Source organism: Eleutherodactylus coqui, chromosome 7 (genome assembly GCF_035609145.1).
Source record: "Eleutherodactylus coqui strain aEleCoq1 chromosome 7, aEleCoq1.hap1, whole genome shotgun sequence".
Lineage (NCBI taxonomy): Eukaryota > Metazoa > Chordata > Amphibia > Anura > Eleutherodactylidae > Eleutherodactylus > Eleutherodactylus coqui.
In genome coordinates, this window is record NC_089843.1 from 37514311 (window position 1) to 37538544 (window position 24234).

Consider the following 24234-nt stretch of genomic DNA (forward strand, 5'->3'; position numbering starts at 1 on the left):
GCCTCTTACCGAATGCTGATTGGCTCCAGCCTTTTTTGAACATTTTGCCCTCCCACTAAATGCTCATTGGCTCCCAAAGACACGCAAATACTGGTCTTTGAAAGAACACTCACTATTACAGTCTCCAGTCGGTTTTGGTCTTAAATGATATATTAAAGATTACTGTTGTGGGCTCTCGCTGGTTTGACCTTCAACAGAAAGCTTGATGCTGCAGCCTCTTGCAGCAATGAGCGTTAATTTGAAGGGCACTTGCATATACTTATGCGTGTCCATTGAATTTGGTAACCAAAAAGCATATGTTAGGGGAGGGGTCAATGTGCCCGCCCAAGAACGTCACACCACCTGACTAGTTGATGAACAATATTTCAACTACTACAGCAATTCCCAGCTGGTGTGCCACGAAAACTTGCCAAGGATGCTGTGACACTCCAGTGTATCTGTATCTTGCAGACATATTGCATGCTAGGCACATCTTCTAGATGTACTGCCCCTGACACTACCTGCCAGAGACCAGTGGTTCATATCAAGCAAACCCACTAAAATTTCTTCGTCCTCTTCCTTTTTTTCTTCCCTCCTGTTTCCGAACAATTCCGAACAGCAGCGCATTTTTTCTGCAAATTCAGATCATGCAAATGGGTGATTTTTACACGACTGAAGCTCGGGACTCGACCGAGGAAAATCGTCTATTCACGTGTTTTTTGTACAGTTATCTGCGATTTTTATAAACACGCAGAATTTTTGTGCGATTAAGTCCCCCCTGTGAACAAACCTTGATGGTACAATTTCGGTTCAGTTCAAACTAATTTGGATCGGACAGAAGTTTTGGCCAAAATTCAGCACACTGGCCAGACCGAAGTTTTCAAAAGTTTACTGATCACTACTAATATTGGAAAACAACCAAGCAGCCAGGTAAGCCATGAGCAGAAAGAGGTAAAACATGCAGTAATGGGTAAAAAAAAGGAGAAAAAAAGGCCATCAGCGCTAGCACTTGTCCCATCTTCAAAGCAGAAACATTTTTTGAATATACTTCAGAAAAGTTTTTTTGAAGGTAAATAAAGCACACCCCATTCAGAAATATTACCAAACCTTTAATGCGGCATACGTTACATCAATGAGCTGTTACCCAACTAGAACGCACTACAGATTATTCATCCATCAGTGGATTACTCAAGATTGCGGCAAGACAAGAAGGTGCTTGTGAAAGTATTTGGCCGGTGGTTTTTTTTGTTTTTTAATGTTGGCTTAATATTTTTACACAGTTTAAACTTACACAAAGGCACAAAAAAAAACAGGCAATTTCGGTTCCGTTACATATCCTGAAAGACACATTTAGTAACTGTACTAAGACCACTCATGGTAACTTTGCCGAACTTGCGTTGACGTAACTCATCAAGCTTGGCTTTAAGTTTCAAAAAGGACCATCAGAACATGGCGAGATCTGTAAACATTCACATTACAACAAGGGATACTCAATATTGCAGGTCATGTTATTTGATCAAGTTGGCTACAGGCGCAATTTGTAAAAAAAAGTAACGATGCTTGTGATTAACATGCATGTTCATCTCGGCAGAACATGTGTATGCAAATCAATGGATGGAGGAGGCGGCTGCAAACTACTCGCTTTCAAAAAGGGACACCAGAAATTTTCTGTTCGTCCTAAAGGAAATTATTTTCTCAAAAGGTTTGTGTTTAGATCAGATTTTTGGGGTAAATCTGGATCTTCTTTTCAGGCCGTTTAAGAAATTACCAATTATTAGTCAATGCTTTTTTTCACTTTACCAAGATTCGATCTATTCCATCCAAAATTTAGCAGCCAAATTTTAGCCAACAGTCAACAAAAACACTTAAAAAAAACACTTGAAAGGTGGACACCCATAGTTCCTTAAGTGAAGAGTAAATCAGTTCACAATACAGCAGCCTGCACAGTGTTAGGACCATGGGCACTACGGACCCACATTTACAAAATGGCCAACTGATTAAAATCAAAGTATTTCAAAAAATTTCATGGAAAGCAAAAATATTTATAATTGTCTTACATTCATAGCCATTGTCTCAGAAAGAAAGCACAGTGCGGGTCATGTATCAGTGTTCAAAAGTTACCAGAAGAATGAAATTGCCAATCCAGTGTCCGTATTAAAAGGACAACTCTACTTATCACGATTTTTAGACTAATGACCTCTTACAGGAATCCGAGGATGGCCAGGCTTGAGATGTGTAGACTGGATATGTAGAAGTCTTGTTTTTTTACCGTATTGTTTATTATGTTGCATCATTTCCAATTGCAATTCTTTTGAGTCTTCCCAAGATGGCCAGAGCTCGTTACAAAACTGTGTGCACTGACGGCAGCAGAGGAGAACAACATACGAGTTTGATGGATATGTTTGCTGGCAATGAAGATATGAGTCATAGAAAGAACTAAGAGCTGTTGTGATGTAGAAACCATACTGTAACTGGGAATCCATGGAGCATGAGGCCTTTACAAGGTAATGTCAAGTAGGACATATTTGCATTGTGTGCAAGCCCAATTTTCAGCTTTGACTGCAGTTTTCCTTCAACAATCTAGTGACGCCTATGATTATGGGATCCTTAACGAGTACATTGCATTTGTTCCAAAACAGCCACAAAAACGGAACCATGGTAGTTGTATTAAAGCGACCCTTTGGTTTTGGGTCAAAAGTCTATCTGGAGGGGTGATGGGGTACATTAGCTGTAGTTGGTTTTCTTGGATGTTATTCGGTTCCGCTGGTTTGAGGTCCCATTTTCAGGCAGCTAAGATAGCCACAGGTATCCTTATATTACTAAATGGTCAATAGTGCGTTGGTAGTGTTAGGACTACTAATGCACTATACCTGTACTGTGATTATCCAGGGCTGTCCTGTGATCAGTGGAAGCCAATCACAGTGTGTAATCAAAAAAACAGCAACGGCCATCTTGGCTGCCCAAAAACTGCACCAGGAACTGGCAGAACTAGTATCTGACCTCTGAGTCCAGGCCAGAATAATGTCCCAAAATCTGAGGTTTGCTTTAAAGGAGTCTCTTAGGAGAGGCCATCAGTATTAACCCTTTCCAGAGTCTCTTAGGAGATGCCATCAGTATTAACCCTTTCCAGAGTCTCTTAGGAGATGCCATCAGTATTAACCCTTTCCAATCCAGTGTCTGACGTCTTCCTACATTCTGATTGAAGCTTGTACAGCTCCAATGTCAGAAGACGTCCAACAGGGTATTCTTACAGTCTATTGCCAGCCACTCAGCTGTCAGAGCCCCCCTGGCGCGCACACACACTGGCTTTAGCCAGCAGATGGCACCGTTGTATGACAGCAAAAAAGAGAAAGCCTTTTAGGAAACCCTGAATCCAAAATTGGATTGGAAAGGGTTAAAGCAGTGGGGACTTGACTCCCAACCTCCTATCAGTTGACCGAAAGGGCCACGGCCCTACACCAAATGCCACATCATTGTATACCAGGCACAGTCCTGTATTTTAGTAATTGCGGGACTTGAATGAATGTGACTCAGATGCAGTAAGCTGCAATACCAGGCCCGGCCACTACCAAAAGTTGGGCACTGTGCCTGATAAGCAAAGAAGAGGATGCAGCACTCCAGAGAGCGCTGCAGCCCATTGAGTCAACTTATTGGTGAGTGTCTGCACATACGGTAAGGATGACCTCACACATGGTGGAAAAATCCACCACAAACTTCAGCACCCGCATAAATAACGCTGCAAATCCATTTCAAAATCAGAATTAGAGAGGCGGATTTTCATGTGAAATTTTCTGTGATGGATTTTTCCACTATGTGTGAAAGCCCCGTAAGGGAATGTTCAGGGTAACTGCACCGATTCCACGCCACACCTGCATTCCATTACTTCCAATGGGAATCCAGTGCCATGGATGGCCTGTCCGAAAATAGTCCAGCATTATTGTAAACCCGTAAGACCTATTTAACACAGTGTTATATAAGAGGGTACCCGCCCTACAGATACCACTTCTCTTAGGCTGTTTATACACCGATGCATGCAATAAAGGGGCCAAAAGAATCTGACCTTTATTGCACTCATAAACAGCAATTCCCAGGCTTCTGAATGCATTGCTGTTTCGAAAATGTGCAATTCCCATTACCGCACATGCGTTTTTCAAGTGCGTGAAGAAAAAAAAAAAAAAATGCATGTTGTTCCAATAGCTGAAATGCAAAAAAAAATGCAATGCACTCTCATGCAAACTGCATGGTATATGAGTGCGATTTTTTTTCATGCTCCCATAGGAAAGAAGGGGCGATCCTCGACGCGAATCACTCAAAAATAGGACATGCTGAAATTTTTTCCAATCGGTGTGAGCAAAAAATTGCTCATGTATAATTAACCCATTGAAGAAAATAAGTTCTTTTCACGCACTGGTCTTGTGTGCCTTGCAATCACACAGAAGCTGTGCGTGAATATCGTCCATGTAAATGCAGCTTCGCTGTATGAGCCTATGGAAGTCTCAGTCCCACAAGCTTCTATACCGGTGGCAGCCATCCGGGCTACTCGGTAAAGATGCAAAATTTGCATGGCATATCAAAAAAAATCAAAAAAAAAATCAGTCCATTCGACTCCCCTTAACCATAGGTGCAGCAATGACCCCAGTAGTATTGAGAAAACGAGTAGTGGGTGATGCACAGTTTTGGCAATTGACAAAAAACAAAGACCCCGGAAATGGATCTCTATTCTTGAACAGATACCTGAGATGGTCAATTATTGAATGGAAGCAGCCATATTGCAACTTGGTGAACTAATATATCATGTGACAGGAAGTTTACACAATAGGCGTAAAGATAACTCAATATGCATTGGACATTGGCCCTTCACTAGGGCTCTATTCCGAATAGGTTTGGCGCCAGTTTATTTCATATCCGCAAAAGTCAACTGAAGGAAGACGAAGGAGGTCTGTGCACAGGGGGAGCCCAAGTCCGGCCATTATCTTACTACAGATACGTTCAGGTGCCCAGCAGGGCACAATACAGGGTGTTACAATGCTGTCCAACATATCAATGCACTGAAACCACGCGGGAAACATACCAGGCACCGAGGAAGGAAAGCATGACGGGCACGATACACAATTGCACTTAATTCCAAATCAGGTTCCACCAGGCGTCCACACTAGTTTAAGGTAACACAGTAATGGAATCCCATTGTAAACACAAAACCCATCATTTTTGGGGGGGCTTTTCACTAGCACGGCTATGAGAGAGCAGAGACGCCAAGGCTACGGCACCGGTTATAACTCCTAATTTGACCTTTTCGTCCTAAATAAATATGCACAAGTCTCTAGAGATTAGCAGCAAAGGTTGTGTCCCGTTGAAGCGTTATGTCCCGGAAGGAAGCTGAACGTGATTGGCTCCTCTGGTGTTTGCGCCATTTACAGGTGGACTCTAAGCACGTCACGGGTAGCGATGGTTCGATTGCAACTTCTGCAGACCACAGACAGCGACTTTTGAGTTTCGGCCAGGCAAGGGCGACACATGAGGTGGCCGCAAGACAGCTGGTAAATGGGTTCGGTTTTACAGTAAACTGAAAATGTCCTCATACAGGATATGCAACCCTGAAGCGCGCCGCTCCGCGTGTGCTCTACAATAGAAGATCCGACATTTAGGAACACCATATGAAAGCACGACAAGCTGAAATTGTGACATGACTGTATGAAACTTACGCAATAGGTTACAAAGAATCAGATTTAGCATATTACAGAAAATATAAGGGAGGGGCACAAGTAAGGAGAAATTTAATTGGCTCAGGCTCCTATCCAAAGTGCTATGGGAAATGTACAGCAAGAAGCTACAGAGGTAGTAAGGGTTAGATGGACTCAACGCACTAAGACAATTTTCTGTGCCACAGTTTAATTTGCCCCATCAATTGCTTTACAATAGGCTTTTCTATGTCACCCATTGGACTCCCGTGAGGTCATTGCAGTTTGCCAATGTAATGCTATGGCACCCGGTGACTTGACAGTAGCCTCCAGGTCTGCCATCTATGGTGGCCCCTGAGGCCAACCAGAGGCATGGTCTCATGTAATACATGACAATACTAAAGTATTGAAGTATATTATAAGAACAATCGTTCTTAATTAAATTCAAGTCCCTAAGTGGGATAAAAATGAGTTAAAAAAAAGTTTTTTTTGTTTTTTTTAAAAAAGGTTTAACCCCCCCCCCCCCCCCCCCCCCCAAAAAAAAAACACCCTTACTATGTAAAAAGAAACAATCCTGAATTTGGTATTGCCGCATGTAAAAAAGGTAACATAACTCGCGGACTGAATGCTGTGAAGAAAAATATATGAAAAAAACCCTAGTTAAAATACAGTGGCTAATTTTGCATATTTTGCCTCAGAAAATAGAAAGCGATCAAAAGTCATTTGACTCACCAAGTGATGCTATTAAAAAGTACAGCTAGTGCTGAAAAAAAAAACAAAACCCCAAAAATTCACACAGCACCATTGATGGGAAAAAATGGGTCTCTGAATGCGGCGATAGAAAAAAAAAAAATTTTTTTAAAGCGTAAAAAAGTAGCAAACCAAGGCAAAATGTTAAAAAATGTTCTGCCTCTTGGACTGCAGCAACTCAAAAGCATAAGAGCAGAGCATAAAGAACCCTGTAAAAGCTTGGTGCTGCTGGGATCAGAGGGACTCGCAAAATAATGGCATGTTATTTATCATACATGCTGAACGTCGCAAAGATGAAATGTAAAAAACTACAGCGGAATTTGTTTTTTTCTCCAATCCACCCGAAAAACTAAATTAATAAAAGTTATACAATCTATATGTACCCCAAAATGATGCCTTTAAAAAATACAACTGGAACCTCAAAATAAGGCGCCCTCATACGGCTAGCTTGGTGGGAAGATGTAAAAATTATGGCTTAAGAACTGTGGGGATGAAAAAAAAAAATAGATTGTTTGGTCACTAGGGTCTAAAATTAGAGAGTCACTAAGGGGTTGGGGTAAGGGGACGTGTTGCAGAAAGTCACCACAGTCAAGTTAAAGGGGTTTTCCAGTTAAATACTACTGAGGACTTCTCATCAGGATGGGTCATCAATACTTGATTGGTTGGGGTCAGTGCTTTCAGCGCCAGAATAATACAAATACAGAGGTCGTCACGTAAGCCTCTGCGCCGACCTCTGTGTAGTGGCCGGCGCTTGAAACTGCAGGCACAGCTCTCATTGAAATCAATGGGAGCGTGCCTGCAGTTACAAGCACTGGCCATTTCATGAGAGGTTGGCTCGAAGGTTTCTGCTCCGACCTCTGTGTAGTGGCCGGCGCTTGAAACTGCAGGCACGGCTCCCATTGATTTCAATGAGAGCCGTGCCTGCAGTTACAAGTGTCGGCCATTACGCATAGGTCAGCAGAGACTTCCGCTCTGACCTCTATATTATTGTGGCACTAACGGCATGCCCCCGCACAGCTGAGCGACGGACCCCGGCTGATCAACTATTGATGACCTAACCTGATGATAGATCAATAGTATTTAACTGGAAAAACCCTTTAAACTTTGCTACATGTATACATTTAAGGGTAAACATCATACCAAGAACTGTCAAATATGGAGGGTATACAAGGTGCTAAAGATGCAGGGAAGATACAGTATGTCCTTCTTGCAGATCTAAATATGTGCATCATTGCTCACGGGTCCTACAACTTACCAACCTCCCTCCCACTTAGACCCTGATGAAGCAGAGAGGAGCTTCCAGCACACTGAACTGTATGAGCATAACACTGCAGTGCTTACCACTCTGTCCTCCCATCATGCACTGCTCACAGGATGATGGAGGCTATGGAGAGGGGAGGAAGTAGCAAATGTAGACAAGGTGTCGGAGGAAGTGGAGATATTTTTTATATTGAGGGTCACGACATAGATAGAAAATGAAGAAAGTAGCTAGACCGGGTCCAGTGAACCAATTACAGAATGACATGATCATGTACATTAGTGTTAGCCTGTGCCCGGAATATCCCTTTAATACCTTGACTACAACCATACCTGTGGAAGCGGTGGTCCAGGGCGAGCTCCCGGCGCTCTCCATATGAAAGCCTTGCTGTTGACTTTTCATAAACTTGGCTGTGTATGAGGGCATGGAGCCCAGGGCCGTGGTGAGCGCCTGGTCCAGACTTTGTGTCAGTCTCTGTTCATGGGATATGGACTCTGTGTACAAAAACAAAAATCGACCTCAAGAAGGGTCTCCTAGACTCCTACACTAACTGTCCCCGGTCCCTGCAGCAGCTTCACATCCCACTTGCTCAGTTATCTTCCACATCTTCATAAAGTCACTTTGGTCTACATGAAACGTGAAAGCCAAATTTTTAAATGGAACCTGTCCAGTCCAATAAGCACTGTCAGATCAGCGCTCGGCCATCTTTGTCCAGGATCGAAGGACTGCTTTAATGTCTTACCTCCATGCTAAGATATACTATCATAACAAAAGTAATTGGACACCTGAGAAAGAATCAAAGGTAGTATTTATTTCCATATGTTATTCTTTCATATACTCTCCCTGACATACTTTCTACTAACGTCTGATACACTCCAGCTGGTATTTCCCTCCATTCATCCTGCAAACGGCTGTCGAGTTCTCTCAAAGACGCATCAGCTCATCTACAGTGATGCAAAAAATGTCGTCATTGGACAGTTGAACTATGTAGTGATGAACCACACTACTCCATCTTCACATCAGATGGAGCTACCTGGGTGTAGAGGATCCTGGGGAACTCCTTCTGCCTAAGGCCTCGGTCACACGACCAGTTTTTGGCTATTGAATGACAGCTGAGAGCTGCCTCTGATTGGTCCCTGCGCTCAGCCAAATCAGAGGCAGCACTCACTCACCCATGAATGAGTGAGTGAGAGCTGCCTCTGATTGGTGAGCAGCCCATTCAGCAGGTGGGGATTTTAAATCCCCGCCTACTGAATACTACACAGAGCAGTTCAGGAGAACTGCCGGCCAAACGCGGCTGAACTCCGGCTGCAGGGAAAAGGTGAGTATACATTTTTTTTATTTTTACACATTTTAGGATGGTTTTCAGGGAAGGGCTTATATTTTTAAGCCCTTCCCGAAAATTAATCCCGCGCTCGCCAGCAGCCCATTGCTTTCAATGGAGCCGGCTCCATTGAATTCCATGAGCGAACATCGTTCTCCTCTGCGATAGCGGGCAGTGCGGGGCAGTTTCACTGAAAACGCTGCTAGGTGCAGCTTTTTCAACGAATCGTCGGCCCCGGTCACGCGATTTGCGGATGCGCATCCGTTATACGATCCGCAAATCGCAGGAAAAACCGCCTGTGTGACCGAGGCCTGAGTGTGTTGTGCCGACAGTTACAGCAGGGCTGTATAATGGTCTGGGAATGTTTTACATGCATGGTCTCAGTCCATTGGTCGTAGTGGCAAGTTCCATGAATCTGTAAGTATACTTTGACATTCTAGATGAGAATGTGCTGTTGACATTGTGGCAATACTCTGGGAATGGTCGGCCATACTTCCAACAAGACAATGCGCCTTGTCACAAATCTCACACTGTTTTACATTGGCTTGAGGATATGCCTGCTCCACAACTGGACTGGCTGCACCTGAACCCTATGGAAGATCTTTGGGGCGAACTGGAACGTCAGGTCAGAAAATAAGAACGGAGTCCATCTTGCTTGAGAGATCTCACCAGACGTTTTCAGGCTGAATAGAGGGAAATACCAGCTGAAATGTATCAGATGTTAGTAGAAAGTGTGGCATGGAGAGTACCCAATGTCATTAGGGCCAAAGGAGCCCCACTAAGTATTAGCATATGGATATAAATACTACTTGTGATTCTTGCTCAGCTGTCTAATTACTTTGGTAGGATAGTGTACAACTCTTTGAAGTTTCTACCCTGAATCCTTGGGCTGCACTACTGAGAGATTAGCAGAACATGTCCGTTTCTAATCTCTGTTAAAGTGGCCCTCCGATCCCAGACAAACCAAGATGCTGCACCGCTTCTCTGACTACCTGATGCACACTTTGTATTGGTAGTTAGAGATGAGCGAGCATACTCACTAAGGGCAATTGCTCGAGCGAGCATTGCCCTTAGCGAGTACCTGCCTGCTCGAGAGAGAAGGTCCGCGTGCCGGCGCGGGGGAGCGGTGAGTTGCAGCAGTCAGCAGGGGGGAGCGGGGGGGAGAGAGAGATCTCCCCTCCGTTCCTCTCCACAGCTCCCTGCCCGCCGCCGGCACCCGAACCTTTTCTCTCGAGTGGGCAGGTACTCGCTAAGGGCAATGCTCGCTTGAGCAATTACCCTTAACGAGTATCCTCGCTCATCACTATTGGTAGTTTAAGACACTACAGGCTACTCTGATTGACCATCACAGCTCCCATGATTAGCACTAACCAATCAGAGCAGCCTGCAGTGTCTTAGACTGCCAATCAAGTAGTAGGGTTTGGCCATCTTGGTTGTCCAGCCCCATACAGAGTTTCTTTAAATGCAGTCAACATGAAGACCATAGTTTGATACAAATCACCAAATGTATCAATATGTTTATCTTATCTGACTATGGCAGTTGTGTGTGTGTGTATGCGGAGGAAATGTATTAGCAGGTCATGTCTTAAAGGGGTTATCCGGGGAAAATACTATTGATGACCTATCCTCAGGACAGATCATCAATAGTTGATTGGCCGTGGTCTGACGCTAAACCTGACTGATTAGCTGAGCGAGCGCCCGCTGTCACTGCTGCAAATATACGGGTTCGGAATGCAAGCCGTGGCTCAGACCCGTGTAGGGGACGGAGCTTGTAATTGCAGGCACAACTCTCATTGAAATCAATGGGATACAAGTGCCAGTCGGCACATGGGTTGGAGCGGCAGCTTCTGCTCCGACCCCAGTGTATAAGGCAGGTGCCTGCTCAGCTAATCAGTTAGGGTCCCGAGCGACGGACCCCAGCCAATCAACTATTGATGACCTATGCCAAGGATAGGTCATCAATAGTATTTTCTTGGAAAACCCCTTTAATATGAGCCAGGGGAGCCTTTTCCTGTTGCAAAACCTGGGTGATGATGTCATAAGTGTCATCATTCATGGCGACATTAAAGGGGACTATTGACGTGCACCGCTAGCAGTGTCAAATTCAGTATTTCTCTTAACAGAACTGGTTCCCATAGGATTAGATTGGCTTTATTACCGTCAAATCTCATCGGTAATACCAAGTGATTAATTCACGTCAGTAATGCACAATTATGAAATTGTGAAAGTGATACGAGTTCTGTCCCCGCGGCAGCGTGACAGTCACGGGATTCAGTAAACTTAGGTTAGGGCGCTGAAGTTACTATGTAAAGTTTTCCAAGTTGGCTCCTTTAATCACTCGCATTGGTGGTTCCCGCAATGTGAGAAGTCACGTGGTAAGAGGGGATATAGGGACTTACAGCCCGAGCCCTCAGAGTGTAGTGGAGTGTGGGCAGGAAAGGCACATCTGCTGTCTTAGCATCCAGTGAAGGACACAGCTTCTACGGGACAAGGATCACACTCACTGCAGTTGGAGGAAGGATCAGGCCCTCATCCCCGGCAGCGACAACCTCTCTGGCTCAGCAGGAAGTGGTACCACAGTTGCCAAAGGACTTGTTACTATTGTGTACCAGTAAAGTTTGTGTATAGAGCCTCGCAGAATGCAGTCCTAAGCTCTCACTCTTGACCTGAAGGTTGCGGGTTCAATCCCCGAAAGGTTCAGGTAGCTGGCTCGAGGTTGACTCAGCCTTCCATCCTTCTGAGGTCGGTAAAACGACATCACTCTCAGAGTCGGTCACGACTCGGTGCTTGAACCAGGGGACTTTCCTTTTTATCTTAAAGTTTGTGTGCCAGCATCACAGTGTTGTCTGCTGATCTGTCTCGTGAATATGTTACACCCAGAGTTGCCTACAATTCCAACCTGCGTTTGCTCTGCCACCCTCAGCCCCAGCATATCAAAGCTATGTGATGGCGCCCCTATAACCATCCCACCTGTAGATGAATGACCCACCGATCCTGAGGGGTGGTTTTTATCTATAGAGTGGCATGCATTGCATCCTTCTCCTGACCTGTACCTGCGATAGAAAACAAAAGCTAAGCGTGAACTGAGCCCGGTAGGCAGGATAACCAAATAACAATCGCGCAGATTTGAAGTGGATCCAAGTCATTGGTAGCCACAGTATAAATGCAATTTTTCCTGGCAGAAAACCATAGTATTGTTGGTTTCCCACAGAAACGAATGCCACCGAGTGTTTCTCTGAACCGTAGAATAAGGGGCCCCCAATCACAGGAACTTCCCGTCCCACTTTTGTAGTGCTTGATTTTATACTGTTTGGCTTGTAGGAGACAGAATGATGGGAATACCTGAATTTGAGCAATCCATCTGTGACGTGTGACCGTCGTTTTCCATTTTCATCTTCTTCGTTCCCAACTCTGAGGTAGACGAGAGACCAGTCACTGCGGAAAAGTAAGTGTCTACATTATCGCCATCATTGGCCGAGTCCTCCATCCATTCTACTTTCCTCTTCATGGAGGACAAAGCTATGGCAGAAGGAGTCACTGTGGCACCAACTCGCGCTCTTCCCAAGAGGTTGGAGCCAGGAATATTGTGCTGTAAAAGGAAGTAGTCTATCCTAGCTTTGAGGGACGGATGAGGGAGAGGCTGGGAGTGTGGAGTATAAGGAACACCCGTAAAGGGGTCACTTGGCATCCTGCCCCATGATACTTCACTTTGGTTGCATTTATCAAGTGTGCTTTGGTCAATGACTTTCCCCGATGGAAGGATTATGGGTAAAGTCATGACCTCTAATGTAATTGGGTCCAGAAACTCCTCTGGGACATCTTGGAGGATATTTGTAAGCTCGCTCAGGCTGTGCTGTGTATTTTCTGAGTTGCTATAAGACACGTGGTTACTTTCCATAGGCGACGCGGGACGCTGTTGCCCGAAGCCATGGGGAAGACTTAAGCAAGCAATTTGGTAAATATTATCCACCACTTCCTTAGGGCAAGTCTTTGCAGGCTGTCCCCAAACCTCCACCCTCTTTATATTACAAGGCGTACCTCCAGCTACATGCGTTATACAGATCTTCAGGTGGGTAACGTTACTTAAAGAATGCTGCCCTTTATTCCACAGATCTTGGCAAGACGACCCATGGTAAGACATTACGTTATCGGTTTGATGGAATGGGTGTCTTGGTTTGAAGCCTCTGTTATTAAATGTAGCCTTGCTTTGATTCTTTAGCACAACTTTCCCCACCAAAGCAAAGACTTCTTTGTCCAGTGCCTGGCCGCCCAGCTGGTTCGCCTCGTGGTTATTCCAAGACATTTTGTTGGTGGAGGTAGCTGTATAAATGTCCATTCCTGAAAAGTGCTGGTGCCCCCCGGAGGAGGTGTCTATATTAATCCTACATATATCTATATTAAATGGAAAAGAGAAGGTGATGTGTATAGGAGGCTTAATGAAATATTCACAGCGAAAACCACGATTCCTTTTAGCGAGGTCTTCGGAGACCAGATTCTCTACTTCGTAGCCATCAGCACTAATCTAAAAAGAGAAAAAGATATTTAGGCAACTTAAAGAAAAGAAATATAATCTACTGTAGTGCATAGTGGTCTGTCAAAGTACAACATCCAAATGTGTTCCGGATGAGATGGTTTCTTTGGTTTCAATGGGTTACAGTCAAGGGCTTCTATGTCCCACATATACCATCTATAAGACAGCTTTAGCCATGAATCAGTCCTTTGGCTACCAAACTTTAAAGCCATAACTAGACTAGGGAACGCTAAAATCACAGGCAACATAGCATTCACCACATCAGATAAGTCCCTGAGCTCTACAACAACACACACCAACCCAAGTATCTACACTTTTTTTCACAGCAGGGGCAACACAAATGGGACGGGCCTTTTCTTCGGTAAGTCACCACCCACCATAGCATGGTGACTAACCTGACAAAGAGGCCCGTCCAGCCTTGAAATGTGTAAAAGGGTAGATGCTAACTTCCTGGATAGGTGCGTGTGCTGTTGTAGAGTTACCTGATGATCTGACGGTTGGCTTGGTTAACAGTCAACCGGCAGAGGAGCGGGCCACAACCCCCTTCCTCTTCACCTTTATTCTGGATAGAACTCATCCCAACATCTCCAGACTCTTCACGTGTTACATGTGCTCCGTGAGAACCTGCTCTCATCCGTGAAAACAACGGGGCGCCAATGGCAGACCTGCCAATTCTGATGTTCTCTGGCGAATGCCAACAGAGTTGCACAGTGCTGGATTCTACTATAGGGTGTCGTGCCCTCAGGCTTGTGAGCTTGCTGGAAGTCATTTTATAGGCCTCTGGCAGAGCTCCTCTTGTTCTTCCAGTCCCGATGTTGGGTTGATGCCCTTCTACCGCCCTGTCCACCTTTTCTCATGTAATAGACTTTGTCCTGGTATCTGCTCCATGCTCTTTAGACTTTGCTGGGAGATACAGCAACACTTCTTGCGACAGCACATATGGATGTACTAACCTGGAGGAGCAGGACTACTTGTACGACCCAATTGGGCTGCAGGTACCAGCAGTGACAAGGACACTAGCAAAACAGAACTAGAGAAGAAACAGTCAGGAAGGAGAGAGGAGTAGTCTTCATTGCCTTGTTGGGGGTGTCTTGTGTCACTTTCATTTGCACTAAAGTAGGTCAAGTTATTCCCATTAGTTTCTGCTTCCTCACTGGATAGATTGAAAACCATGAAGTGTGACATACTAGGACCATCAAGTGCTCCCGAAATTTATCTGAGCAGTAGGTATTCATCATTACAAATTCCTGTAGGACAAATATTAACATTTTATAACAATTAAAGGAAACCCCAAAATTACCTTGTTACAAAGGACTCGCGGCTTGAACTGTGGAAGGCAGAGATTTACAACCATCCTGACGGAATATCCTGTTCGGTTTCCACGCAGAAACACCTGGAGACCAAAGGTATATATTAAAATGCTTAAAAACTGAAGTCGGAGGTCTTGGACATTGGCCATGTCCTTGGTCCTATTACGGAGCAGTCCTACATCACATTGGGTGCCTGGAAGTATACAGTAAAGCGAGGAGCCAGGCGGAGGCACGCCAAGAGCTAATCTATTTTATTGGCCCAGCAAACCAGAACGTTTAAACATATGGATACAACATAACTGAAGTTAAGCAGTATTAAGACTCTAGGCACACTGGCCACTTGGTGATACTCGGGAGTTGTACGAAAGTACAGCGGTGTATGTGTATGGAGGAAAAGGCGGGTGGTGTTTGGCCAAAATACCATTACTTACCAAAAAAGTTAAACTACAGATTTCCCGCTGCGATTCGAGGGGACCTGTTGCTACCTCGCTACTGATCGATGCAAAAAAGAAGCAAAGATCTGTTCTGAAGAACAGCAGCACCACCTGGTGGTCAACAGTAGTTACAGCAAAATCTAAAATATCAAAAACATTGATGATGCTTGCAGATATATATCACTGGCGACGGTGTACACATTTATTTAAACGACTCGCAGCCTCTAAAATCAGGACACGCAAGCCTAAACAGATAATAATGTTGCGGGGATTTTTGCTTTTTTTTAATTTAGTATAAAGATTGATAGGTCATACACGGAAAAGAAATAAACGAAAGACGGTACAGATACAAAATTTGTTAAAACTAAAGCGCAACTCTACCATAAACCAAAAATTTCAATATTTAAGTCCAATGACGCTCCACCCTGCCAATACACTCAGAAAGCTGGGATGTTGGAAGTAGCTTCAAAATCATTGGTCTGTAGCGTGAAGACCTTTATAAGCTGCGAATCTGTCTAATAGCATGTACAATATACTGAAATAGTTAAGTATTGCAGTATATTGTTCAGTTAATGTCTTCCTATTGAGCCCTGGCACAGGCAGGGTTTAATAGGGGGACATGTATGGCAGGCCTGGGGGAATTCAGAAGACCACAGGCTGTTATGGTAACCGAAGACAACCCCGCGATCTCATATGGGGTGGTAATTTGTGAGACTCCTTCCTCTGTCAGGCCCTTTAATAAATGCTGCTTTCAGTAGGGACATCTTAATAACTAAACAGTCAACATTGGGGTTATCTGACGCTGGTCATTGCAGCCACACGTCAACCATCTGCAGACACTTGCCACGTCTGGAGCAGACTAGGCTCCCGAGCCCACCTCATACATTGATACACAACATCCGCTGTACGTGTAAATCTGAAGGAAGAAATTAGGATTACAGTGCAATTCCTTTCATGTGTTGTTGCCATCTTGTCAAGTGATGGCATAACACTAGGATATGCTACTTCTATAATAAGTAGAGTTTCGACCTCTGGGAATCCCATCGAGCCCAACGAAGAAGGTTTCACTGTGCAAATTAGTGCTGCCACTTATGTGAGCGGATATGCGAACGCTCTATTCTTTCCACGTGCGCGGAATACCGCGGATTCCGCAATTCAAATACAGTCGTGTGCGGCCGGCCTTAGTCAGAAAATTTGAAAAATCAGTCACTGCAGGAATTAAATTCAAGTGTTTATAACTAGTTTTACTCCCCCTTTCTCACAGAAGGCAATTGATCTGAGGGGTTTACCACTTTTTTCATATAGTTTTGTGCCCCCCATGCCCCAAACTATATAAAATCAATACACTGTGGGCGGCACCACAGAACCAGACGTCACTGTAGCAGAAGACCCGGTGACATCCCATAAACCTGTCATGTGGTCTCAAATGTAGAAGCCCGGCAGGTTTACGGGACGTCACTGATGACGTTTTTGTCGGGCCTCCTATCCATTGCAGCAGTTACGTGGGTGAAAAAGCTACCTGACCGCTGCACAGCAAGTAAACAAGGCACTGGAGGACAGGATCAGCGGCGGCAAGAGAGCAGCAGAGAGGTGAGGTTTTTTTATATCTACGTCACCCCCCCACCCACTGCCACAAGTGTTTAAAAATATCAGAAAACCCCTTTAACATATAAGCTTTTTTTAAATTTGAACTTAAAATGCACCTAAAAACCGGCAGTAATAATTTCATATCCTGAAAAATGAAAAAAGTGATGCGACGCAGACAAATATAATCTATCCAGTAGCCTTTTTATTCACATTGAAAGCCACTCACATGGCATCAGGGAACCAGGTAATTGTATAATTTGCTTGTGGCAACATGGCTTTAAAAAAAAAAAAAAAAAAAAAAAACTCAGGAAATTTCTTGTAGACCCAAATCGATTCAGTCTAATGCGTTAGTTGATCATCGATGAACCGATACTAAATCGCATCATCTAGACGCAACACATAACAGGTAATCATCTCACGCATTTCAGAGTCCCAAACACTTTGTCATGCAAATATGAAAGTTTTTGCGATGGTGAAGAGTTTAATAATGGATACCACTCCCAGTACGGCACCTCCACCACTACATAACCCAACTTCTGCAGTTGCCTTCTTTTTAGGTTTGGAAGACCCAAGAGTCGATTCTGTCCAGAATAGTAAGTAGGGTTAGTAACCTGAAGAGCCAGTTTAGTAATCTCAGTTGCAGGTTTCTTATTGGTCAGCTGGGTCAACAGGCCTTCGGTGATTTTGGCAGAACTCTTCGGTTTGGGGCTGGCCTTCAGACCATTGTGAGCATCCTCAGGAGTTTGGTTTAGGGATTTATTGAGTAATTGACCGATGAGATCATCGGTAACTTGAACGGCAACGAGTCCCTCCTTAGATTGTTTGGCTTGAGCAATATTTGAATTTAGCGCGATAGGCTTATTGTTAATATCCAAGTGGACTTCCACATCTTTCGATCTAGTATGAGGCAAAATCATGTGGTACTTTACAAACTCTGGTCCTCCCAACAAGATTTCTAATGTTGAGACAGCGTTGAGTTCCTCCTCCCTTATATGAATGTCCTGTTTTGAAAAACTCACAAGCATTTCTGTTACTTCTTGGCGGAGTTCGGGTGATATGTTTTCTCCGGTGTACTCAGGGCATTCGATCTCTACACTACCAGCTATAGTGAACAGGTCCTTCTTAAGTTCGAACATGGTTCTCTTTAAAGAACTTCTGATAAATTCTTCACTTAAAGCCACCTCAATCAGATCTAGTGGGAATCTCTGACAGAAAGCAAGGCCCATTAGACAAGTCAGGAAATGTTCAGGAAAGTCCAGAAATTCCTCAAGATTTTTGGAAATTTCCGTAATTAAGGCAGAGTAAAAAATGTCAGCATTCGGTGGATCGTAGTTCAGCCTACCAAAGGACCATAGCAATTTGGCAATGTCTTTGCTCCTACAGTAAGATACTCGATCTGGAATAATCGATGCTACCGCATTCATGAGGTTTTCGTTCAGAATACGGAAGGAAGAGAAGCAAAGGGTAACATGCATGATCCCCTGAATGCCCATATTAGGTATTCGTTTATGGGCCTCCTGCCCAATCTGCCTAAAAAAGTCTATATGGTTAACACGTGTGAACCGGAACATTTTAAGAACGCTCACTAAAGAGAAGTTGCTTATGTTGTCGGAGTTTTCCATGATCATATCGCCAAATGTTCTCATTAGGTGCGGTGATAATCCATGACCACTTTTGAAAAAGCCTAAACAAACTGTACCAATTTCATCGAGGGTGATGGTCTGGACATCTCTCAATACCACTGCCTCAAGTTTCCTCATCAAATCTTCAGGGGCATATCTTTTTTCACCAATAAGGTATATTAATTGGACGGCCTGAGATAAACTGAGATCCATACAACACAAGTCCATGTAAATGTACATTGTGTCCACAAATCTGTCGGTACGAAAAGACAGGCACCTAAACATATCTGCCACCAGCAGTAATTCATTGGTAGAAAGGAAACGCACCCGACGACTCAACTCTCGTTCATAAGCTTTTAGTATGGGGTGCTCTTTGGGAACGTTGAGTCGAACAAAGGCAGCAAGGACACGAATTAAGTCTTCATGGGTGTAAACATGAAGGGATTTAATGTTGCTGCTACATAATCTTGTAAACTCTTCACTTGATGTTAGTCTGTTGATGTGGTCTTCGGGTAGACAACTTAGTTTCTCCAAAAAGTTAGGAATTTCTGCGGGCGCTAGATCATCATTACAAGCCACTTTCTGTAAAAGGGTCTTGCCTTCCTCCAAGGAAATCTCCATAGTAGTTTGGAAGTTGTAGCATAGAGATTTGTACTCTGGTCTACTTTGTTGGAAGATTCTTGGATCCATCTTGGTATCGTAGGATTCTACATCATCGTACATGCCTGAGGGTTTCTTATAAACCTCTGAAAACCTCTTTGATTGCTCTGGAAGACGTTTAATTAGTTTTTTAACTCTTGGCCGAATGGTTTCCTTTTTGTCCTGCTTGGAATACTGCTGGTTGCAGTCACGTTCTGGTCGTCCCTTCTTGATGTCGTTGGTTCTGGAACATACTGAAGGTTTGTTGGCATCTTGAAGTTCTTCGGCACCGCCATCTTCTTTCTTCAAATAAGAATCAAGCACATCGTTAGTTGTACTAAACGTACGTGGAGTTTTAGTGTTTGTCCATCTAGTAAGGGATGAAAATGTAGCTGCACGGAAAACGCCTCTTTGCCATCCTCGACATAGTGCAGTAGCCATGGTTCTTGAGATATCAAATCGGAGGGGTCGTCAAGTACTGAAAAAAGGGCAGATGAAGAACGAAGATAAGTGTCTTCCAGCGATATCATTAACGATGCACAAAAACACAATTAGATGAAAAATATCCACAAGGGCCAAGACAGAGAGAGGCCCAAAAGCGCAGTAAAAACACAGGCAGCTGGGCATGACAGTCCATCGAAAGCTACAGCAGAGAAGCTCAACATACTCCGGACTGCTTGTGTCCATTCACTTCACGATAGAAGGCGTTAAATGGAAACTTATAGTCAATTACACTTCCAAGAAAACCATTGTAAAAAAGAGAAATACATGATAAAGGGGGAAAAAAATAGTAACTGGGGAGACAATGCAGGGGATTGTTCCGTTCTCACGAGTATAAGCAGTACTTAGCTGCTCCGATCCCAGAAGAAGCTGCAGCGGTCAAGCGTTCATTGTGCGTGGGGCCGCTCAGCCAACCATAGGCTTCGACGGCGATACTGCCATGAACGGCACGTGGCTGCTAGAGCTACTTCCAGGACCGGAGTCATAGAGACCACACCACCATTTAACCCTTTCCAATCCACTGTCTGACGTCTAAAGACATGATTTAAGGTTGTACAGCTCCGATGTTTGAAGACATCTGTCAGGGTTCTCTTACTGTATATTGCCAGCCTCTCTGCAGTCGGAGCCAATCCAACGTGTCACCTCATGCAGTACTGGCTTTAGCCAGCAGATAGCGCTGTTTTATAACGGCAGAAAAAGAGTAAGCCCCCTAGGAAAACCAGGATACAAACTGGATTGGAAAGGGTTAATATTCCCGACTCATTCACATATTCATAACCTTTAGCAAAGATCATCAATATTAGATTGGCGTCGAGCCGCCTCCTGGCACCCTTGACAACACTTGGGCAGGTGCGATGCCCTCTTCTTTGGTCACAAGGCAGTCCCATTTAACTGAATATTACTAAGTTGCAATACCAGGCAGAGCGCCGCACTTGGCATACAATAAAAAGGTTGCAGCGCTGTAACACTGTAATGTGAGGGCTGAGAGTCAGAACCCCACTGATGGGAATCAACATTTAAAGGGGGTTTTCAAAAACTATTGCTGATGTATCCATGGGACAGCACTTTAAAAAAGGACATGTGACAGCATAGAGGTGCAAAAATAGCAAAAGCTGGACTTCTTCCTCCATCACCAGCAACAACCTTTTGATCTATCGGTCTTTGTCCAGCATAACCTGATTGAAAAATTCCTTTTGGTGATGGAGGAATAAATCCAACTTTTGCAATTTTTGCCCCTTTATGCTGTCACGTGTCCCTTTTTTAAAGTGCTATTCTGGTTCTTTGGGTTCTGGACCATTGGGTGGCTCTGCATGATTGATCCTGGCTTACTATGGAGGGGGTGCTGCTGGCATAGACTGCGTTATCCAGGATCCACAGGATAGGTCATCGGTAGTTAATTGCTGGGGAGCCGCTGCTCGGGATCCCCAAGGATGGGCTGATCGCTGGGGATCCTGAGTGGTTAACTACTGATCACCTATCATGTGGATACATCATTAATAATTTCTGCCCAAAAAACCCCTTTAAGGACTTATAGGAGGAGTCATATTTTAAGAACGTGTAATGTCCCACAACACCACAATAGTAACTAACGAGCGCCAGGGAAATCACAAATGGACTTTTCCATCACTGGAGCCCGCGTCTACAGATGTAGCAAACATTATATGGACACTGGCATATTAAAATTACAACCTCATGCACATGGCCAGCCGCAGCGAAGAGTGGTGTCCACAGGGTGCCCGGTACCAGCTTGTAAGTGAACATCAAGTTGATGTATGTACATCAGGGGTGATATCCCCCTTAGGTCCACCGGCGCCCCACAACACAATCATTTAGTTCTGCTACTCTATTCATGTTATGAGCTAGATTCTGGCATTGTATAATTGTGCCGAGTTTGGTTCTTGTGCTACATTTACATTACGAGCTTGGTTCTGGCGTAATTTTTATGTTTGGAGCCTGGTCCCGGCGCCGCACTCCTGCCATGAGCCTGGTCCCGGCGCCGCACTCCTGCCATGAGCCTGGTCCCGGCGCCGCACTCCTGCCATGAGCCTGGTCCCGGCGCCGCACTCCTGCCATGAGCCTGGTCCCGGCGCCGCACTCCTGCCATGAGCCTGGTCCCGGCGCCGCACTCCTGCCATGAGCCTGGTCCCGGCGCCGCACTCCTGCCATGAGCCTGGTCCCGGCGCCGCACTCCTGCCATGAGCCTGGTCCCGGCGCCGCACTCCTGCCATGAGCCTGGTCCCGGCGCCGCACTCCTGCCATGAGCCTGGTCCCGGCGCCGCACTCCTGCCATGAGCCTGGTCCCGGCGCCGCACTCCTGCCATGAGCCTGGTCCCGGCGCCGCACTCCTGCCATGAGCCTGGTCCCGGCGCCGCATTCCTGCCATGAGCCTGGTCCCGGCGCCGCACTCCTGCCATGAGCCTGGTCCCGGCGCCGCACTCCTGCCATGAGCCTGGTCCCGGCGCCGCACTCCTGCCATGAGCCTGGTCCCGGCGCCGCACTCCTGCCATGAGCCTGGTCCCGGCGCCGCACTCCTGCCATGAGCCTGGTCCCGGCGCCGCACTCCTGCCATGAGCCTGGTCCCGGCGCCGCACTCCTGCCATGAGCCTGGTCCCGGCGCCGCACTCCTGCCATGAGCCTGGTCCCGGCGCCGCACTCCTGCCATGAGCCTGGTCCCGGCGCCGCACTCCTGCCATGAGCCTGGTCCCGGCGCCGCACTTCTGCCATGAGCCTGGTCCCGGCGCCGTACTTCTGCTACGAGCCTGGTTCTGGCGCCGTATTTCTGCTACGAGCCTGGTTCTGGCGCCGTATTTCTGCTACGAGCCTGGTTCTGGCGCCGTATTTCTGCTACGAGCCTGGTGCTGGCGCCGTATTTCTGCTACGAGCCTGGTTCTGGCGCCGTATTTCTGCTACGAGCCTGGTTCTGGCGCCGTATTTCTGCTACGAGCCTGGTTCTGGCGCCGTATTTCTGCTACGAGCCTGGTGCTGGCGCCGTATTTCTGCTACGAGCCTGGTGCTGGCGCCGTATTTCTGCTACGAGCCTGGTGCTGGCGCTGTATTTTTGCTACGAGCCTGGTGCTGGCGCTGTATTTCTGCTATGAGCCTGGTTCTGGCGTCGGTATGCCGTTATTTTGCTGCACAAGCAGATTACAGGCAGATCGCTCATCAGGCAATTTAATTTTTGTTATGAGCCTTCATAGAGAGAATTCCCAGAAGGCACCAGCCTGAGGCCAGCACTCATTCCATAGCTTTCCGCACAGCGAACAGCAGCACGCTCCACCATCTCACGCCGTGCGTCCCGGCTGCTCTACTTATAATACAAGTGCAATAATAACAACAGGTTGGTATCACTTCCTACTGTGCAGCCATCACAGTCCTCCTCCTAAACAACCAATCACAGTCCAGCTTTTATTCCCAATGCCGCTAGGGGAAAATGAGAGCTGTATTCTGATTGGTTGTTAGAGGTAACAAGACGTCTTTATATGATAGGCAGTTTTTATACACACGCCCCTTTGACTATAGACACACACGTCCTCTACAGGCGGCTATATGGGAGGCATAACCCGACTGAAGCCTCAACCGTATATACTGTAACCTAGCAGCGCAATGGCCCCGTCTATGCAGGCAGGCAGACATACCAGCTCCGCTCTCCTCTATCAGCGCCTGTCCATGCACTGGGAAGAAACGCAATCCGGCGGCGCACATTGATGACGTACGCAATGTCACACAGCTGGAGGCGTGTTCGACTCTGGCGTGACGTAACTAGCACAGCGTCGTGCCAGCGAGTGGGAGGACATAGAACCATGCCAGTAAGTGGGCGGAGCTACAAGACTAGCCTTAGTGCAGGCTGAATCTGTGAGTGCGAAGCCAGAAGAATGTTACAAACTAATGTGGGAGGGGCCAGTCAGTAGTGATCCTCCAATCCCGCGATATCCTTACTGACCAGACCAACCACTCACAGCTCAGCTTTTATTGCTGAACCTGCTGAGGTAAAACGAAAGCTGTGCTTTGATTGGTTGTTATTTCTTATACTGCTGAGGTAACATGAAAGCTGCACTGTGATTGGTTGTTATTTCTTATACTGCTGAGGTAAAATGAAAGCTGCACTGTGATTCGTTGCTATGGGCAACAAGTTCAGTTTTGCTTTTTCACACAAAATTAGAAAATATGGGCCCTAAAATTGCATCACAGAGGCAGAAAATAAAATATATATTAGGGTGCTCTACACAGCAAGTGTGCCACCAGATGGCACCACACTAACATCCAACAAAACCATTTAATAAATGTTGACTAATGATGCCCAGTGTTCTCAGGAGTCTCTAGTCTTTGTGCATTAGTTGCTAATAGCAACCAATCACAGCGTAGCTTCTGTTTGTCATGGGCAGAAAACAAATGAAAGATGAGCTCTAATTGGTTGTTATTGGCAACAAAGAGGTTCTTTTATTTTGGGTCATTTATATGGTTTTTGTGACATTCCCGATTATTTCCTGTTCTCTGCAGATTCTGACACTTTCTGGACTATCAGAGGGCATATGAGAGACATGTTATCATATTTATTCACTTGTAGATTAACCCCTTAAGGACACGGCCCTTTTTTTTTTCATTTTCAGTTTTTCCGTGCCAC

The 24234-nt window shown here is 45.5% G+C and overlaps 1 protein-coding gene across 2 annotated transcripts; it reads right to left on the minus strand.

Moving 5' to 3' along the window:
* Positions 1-1067: 1067 nt before the first annotated feature.
* UBOX5 (U-box domain containing 5) lies at positions 1068-23320 on the minus strand. 2 transcript variants are annotated; one of them, XM_066572925.1, is made up of 5 exons: positions 23249-23320; positions 14821-14913; positions 12332-13511; positions 7998-8159; positions 1068-5599 (listed from the first exon to the last, which is right to left on the minus strand). In XM_066572925.1, the coding sequence occupies exons 2-5, from the start codon at positions 14872-14874 to the stop codon at positions 5391-5393; spliced, it is 1605 nt and encodes a 534-aa protein (XP_066429022.1). In that variant the 5' UTR covers positions 14875-14913; positions 23249-23320; the 3' UTR covers positions 1068-5390. The 2 variants fall into 2 exon arrangements, with proteins under 2 accessions (XP_066429022.1, XP_066429021.1); XM_066572924.1 differs by lacking the exons at positions 1068-5599; positions 7998-8159; positions 12332-13511; positions 14821-14913 and adding an exon at positions 17036-19590 and having other exon boundaries at positions 23249-23318.
* Positions 23321-24234: the final 914 nt, after the last annotated feature.

Bases quoted from the DNA above. Each gene is read 5' to 3' on its own strand.
- UBOX5 (XM_066572924.1), bottom strand. From the start codon at position 19,553: ATGGCTACTGCACTATGTCGAGGATGGCAAAGAGGCGTTTTCCGTGCA.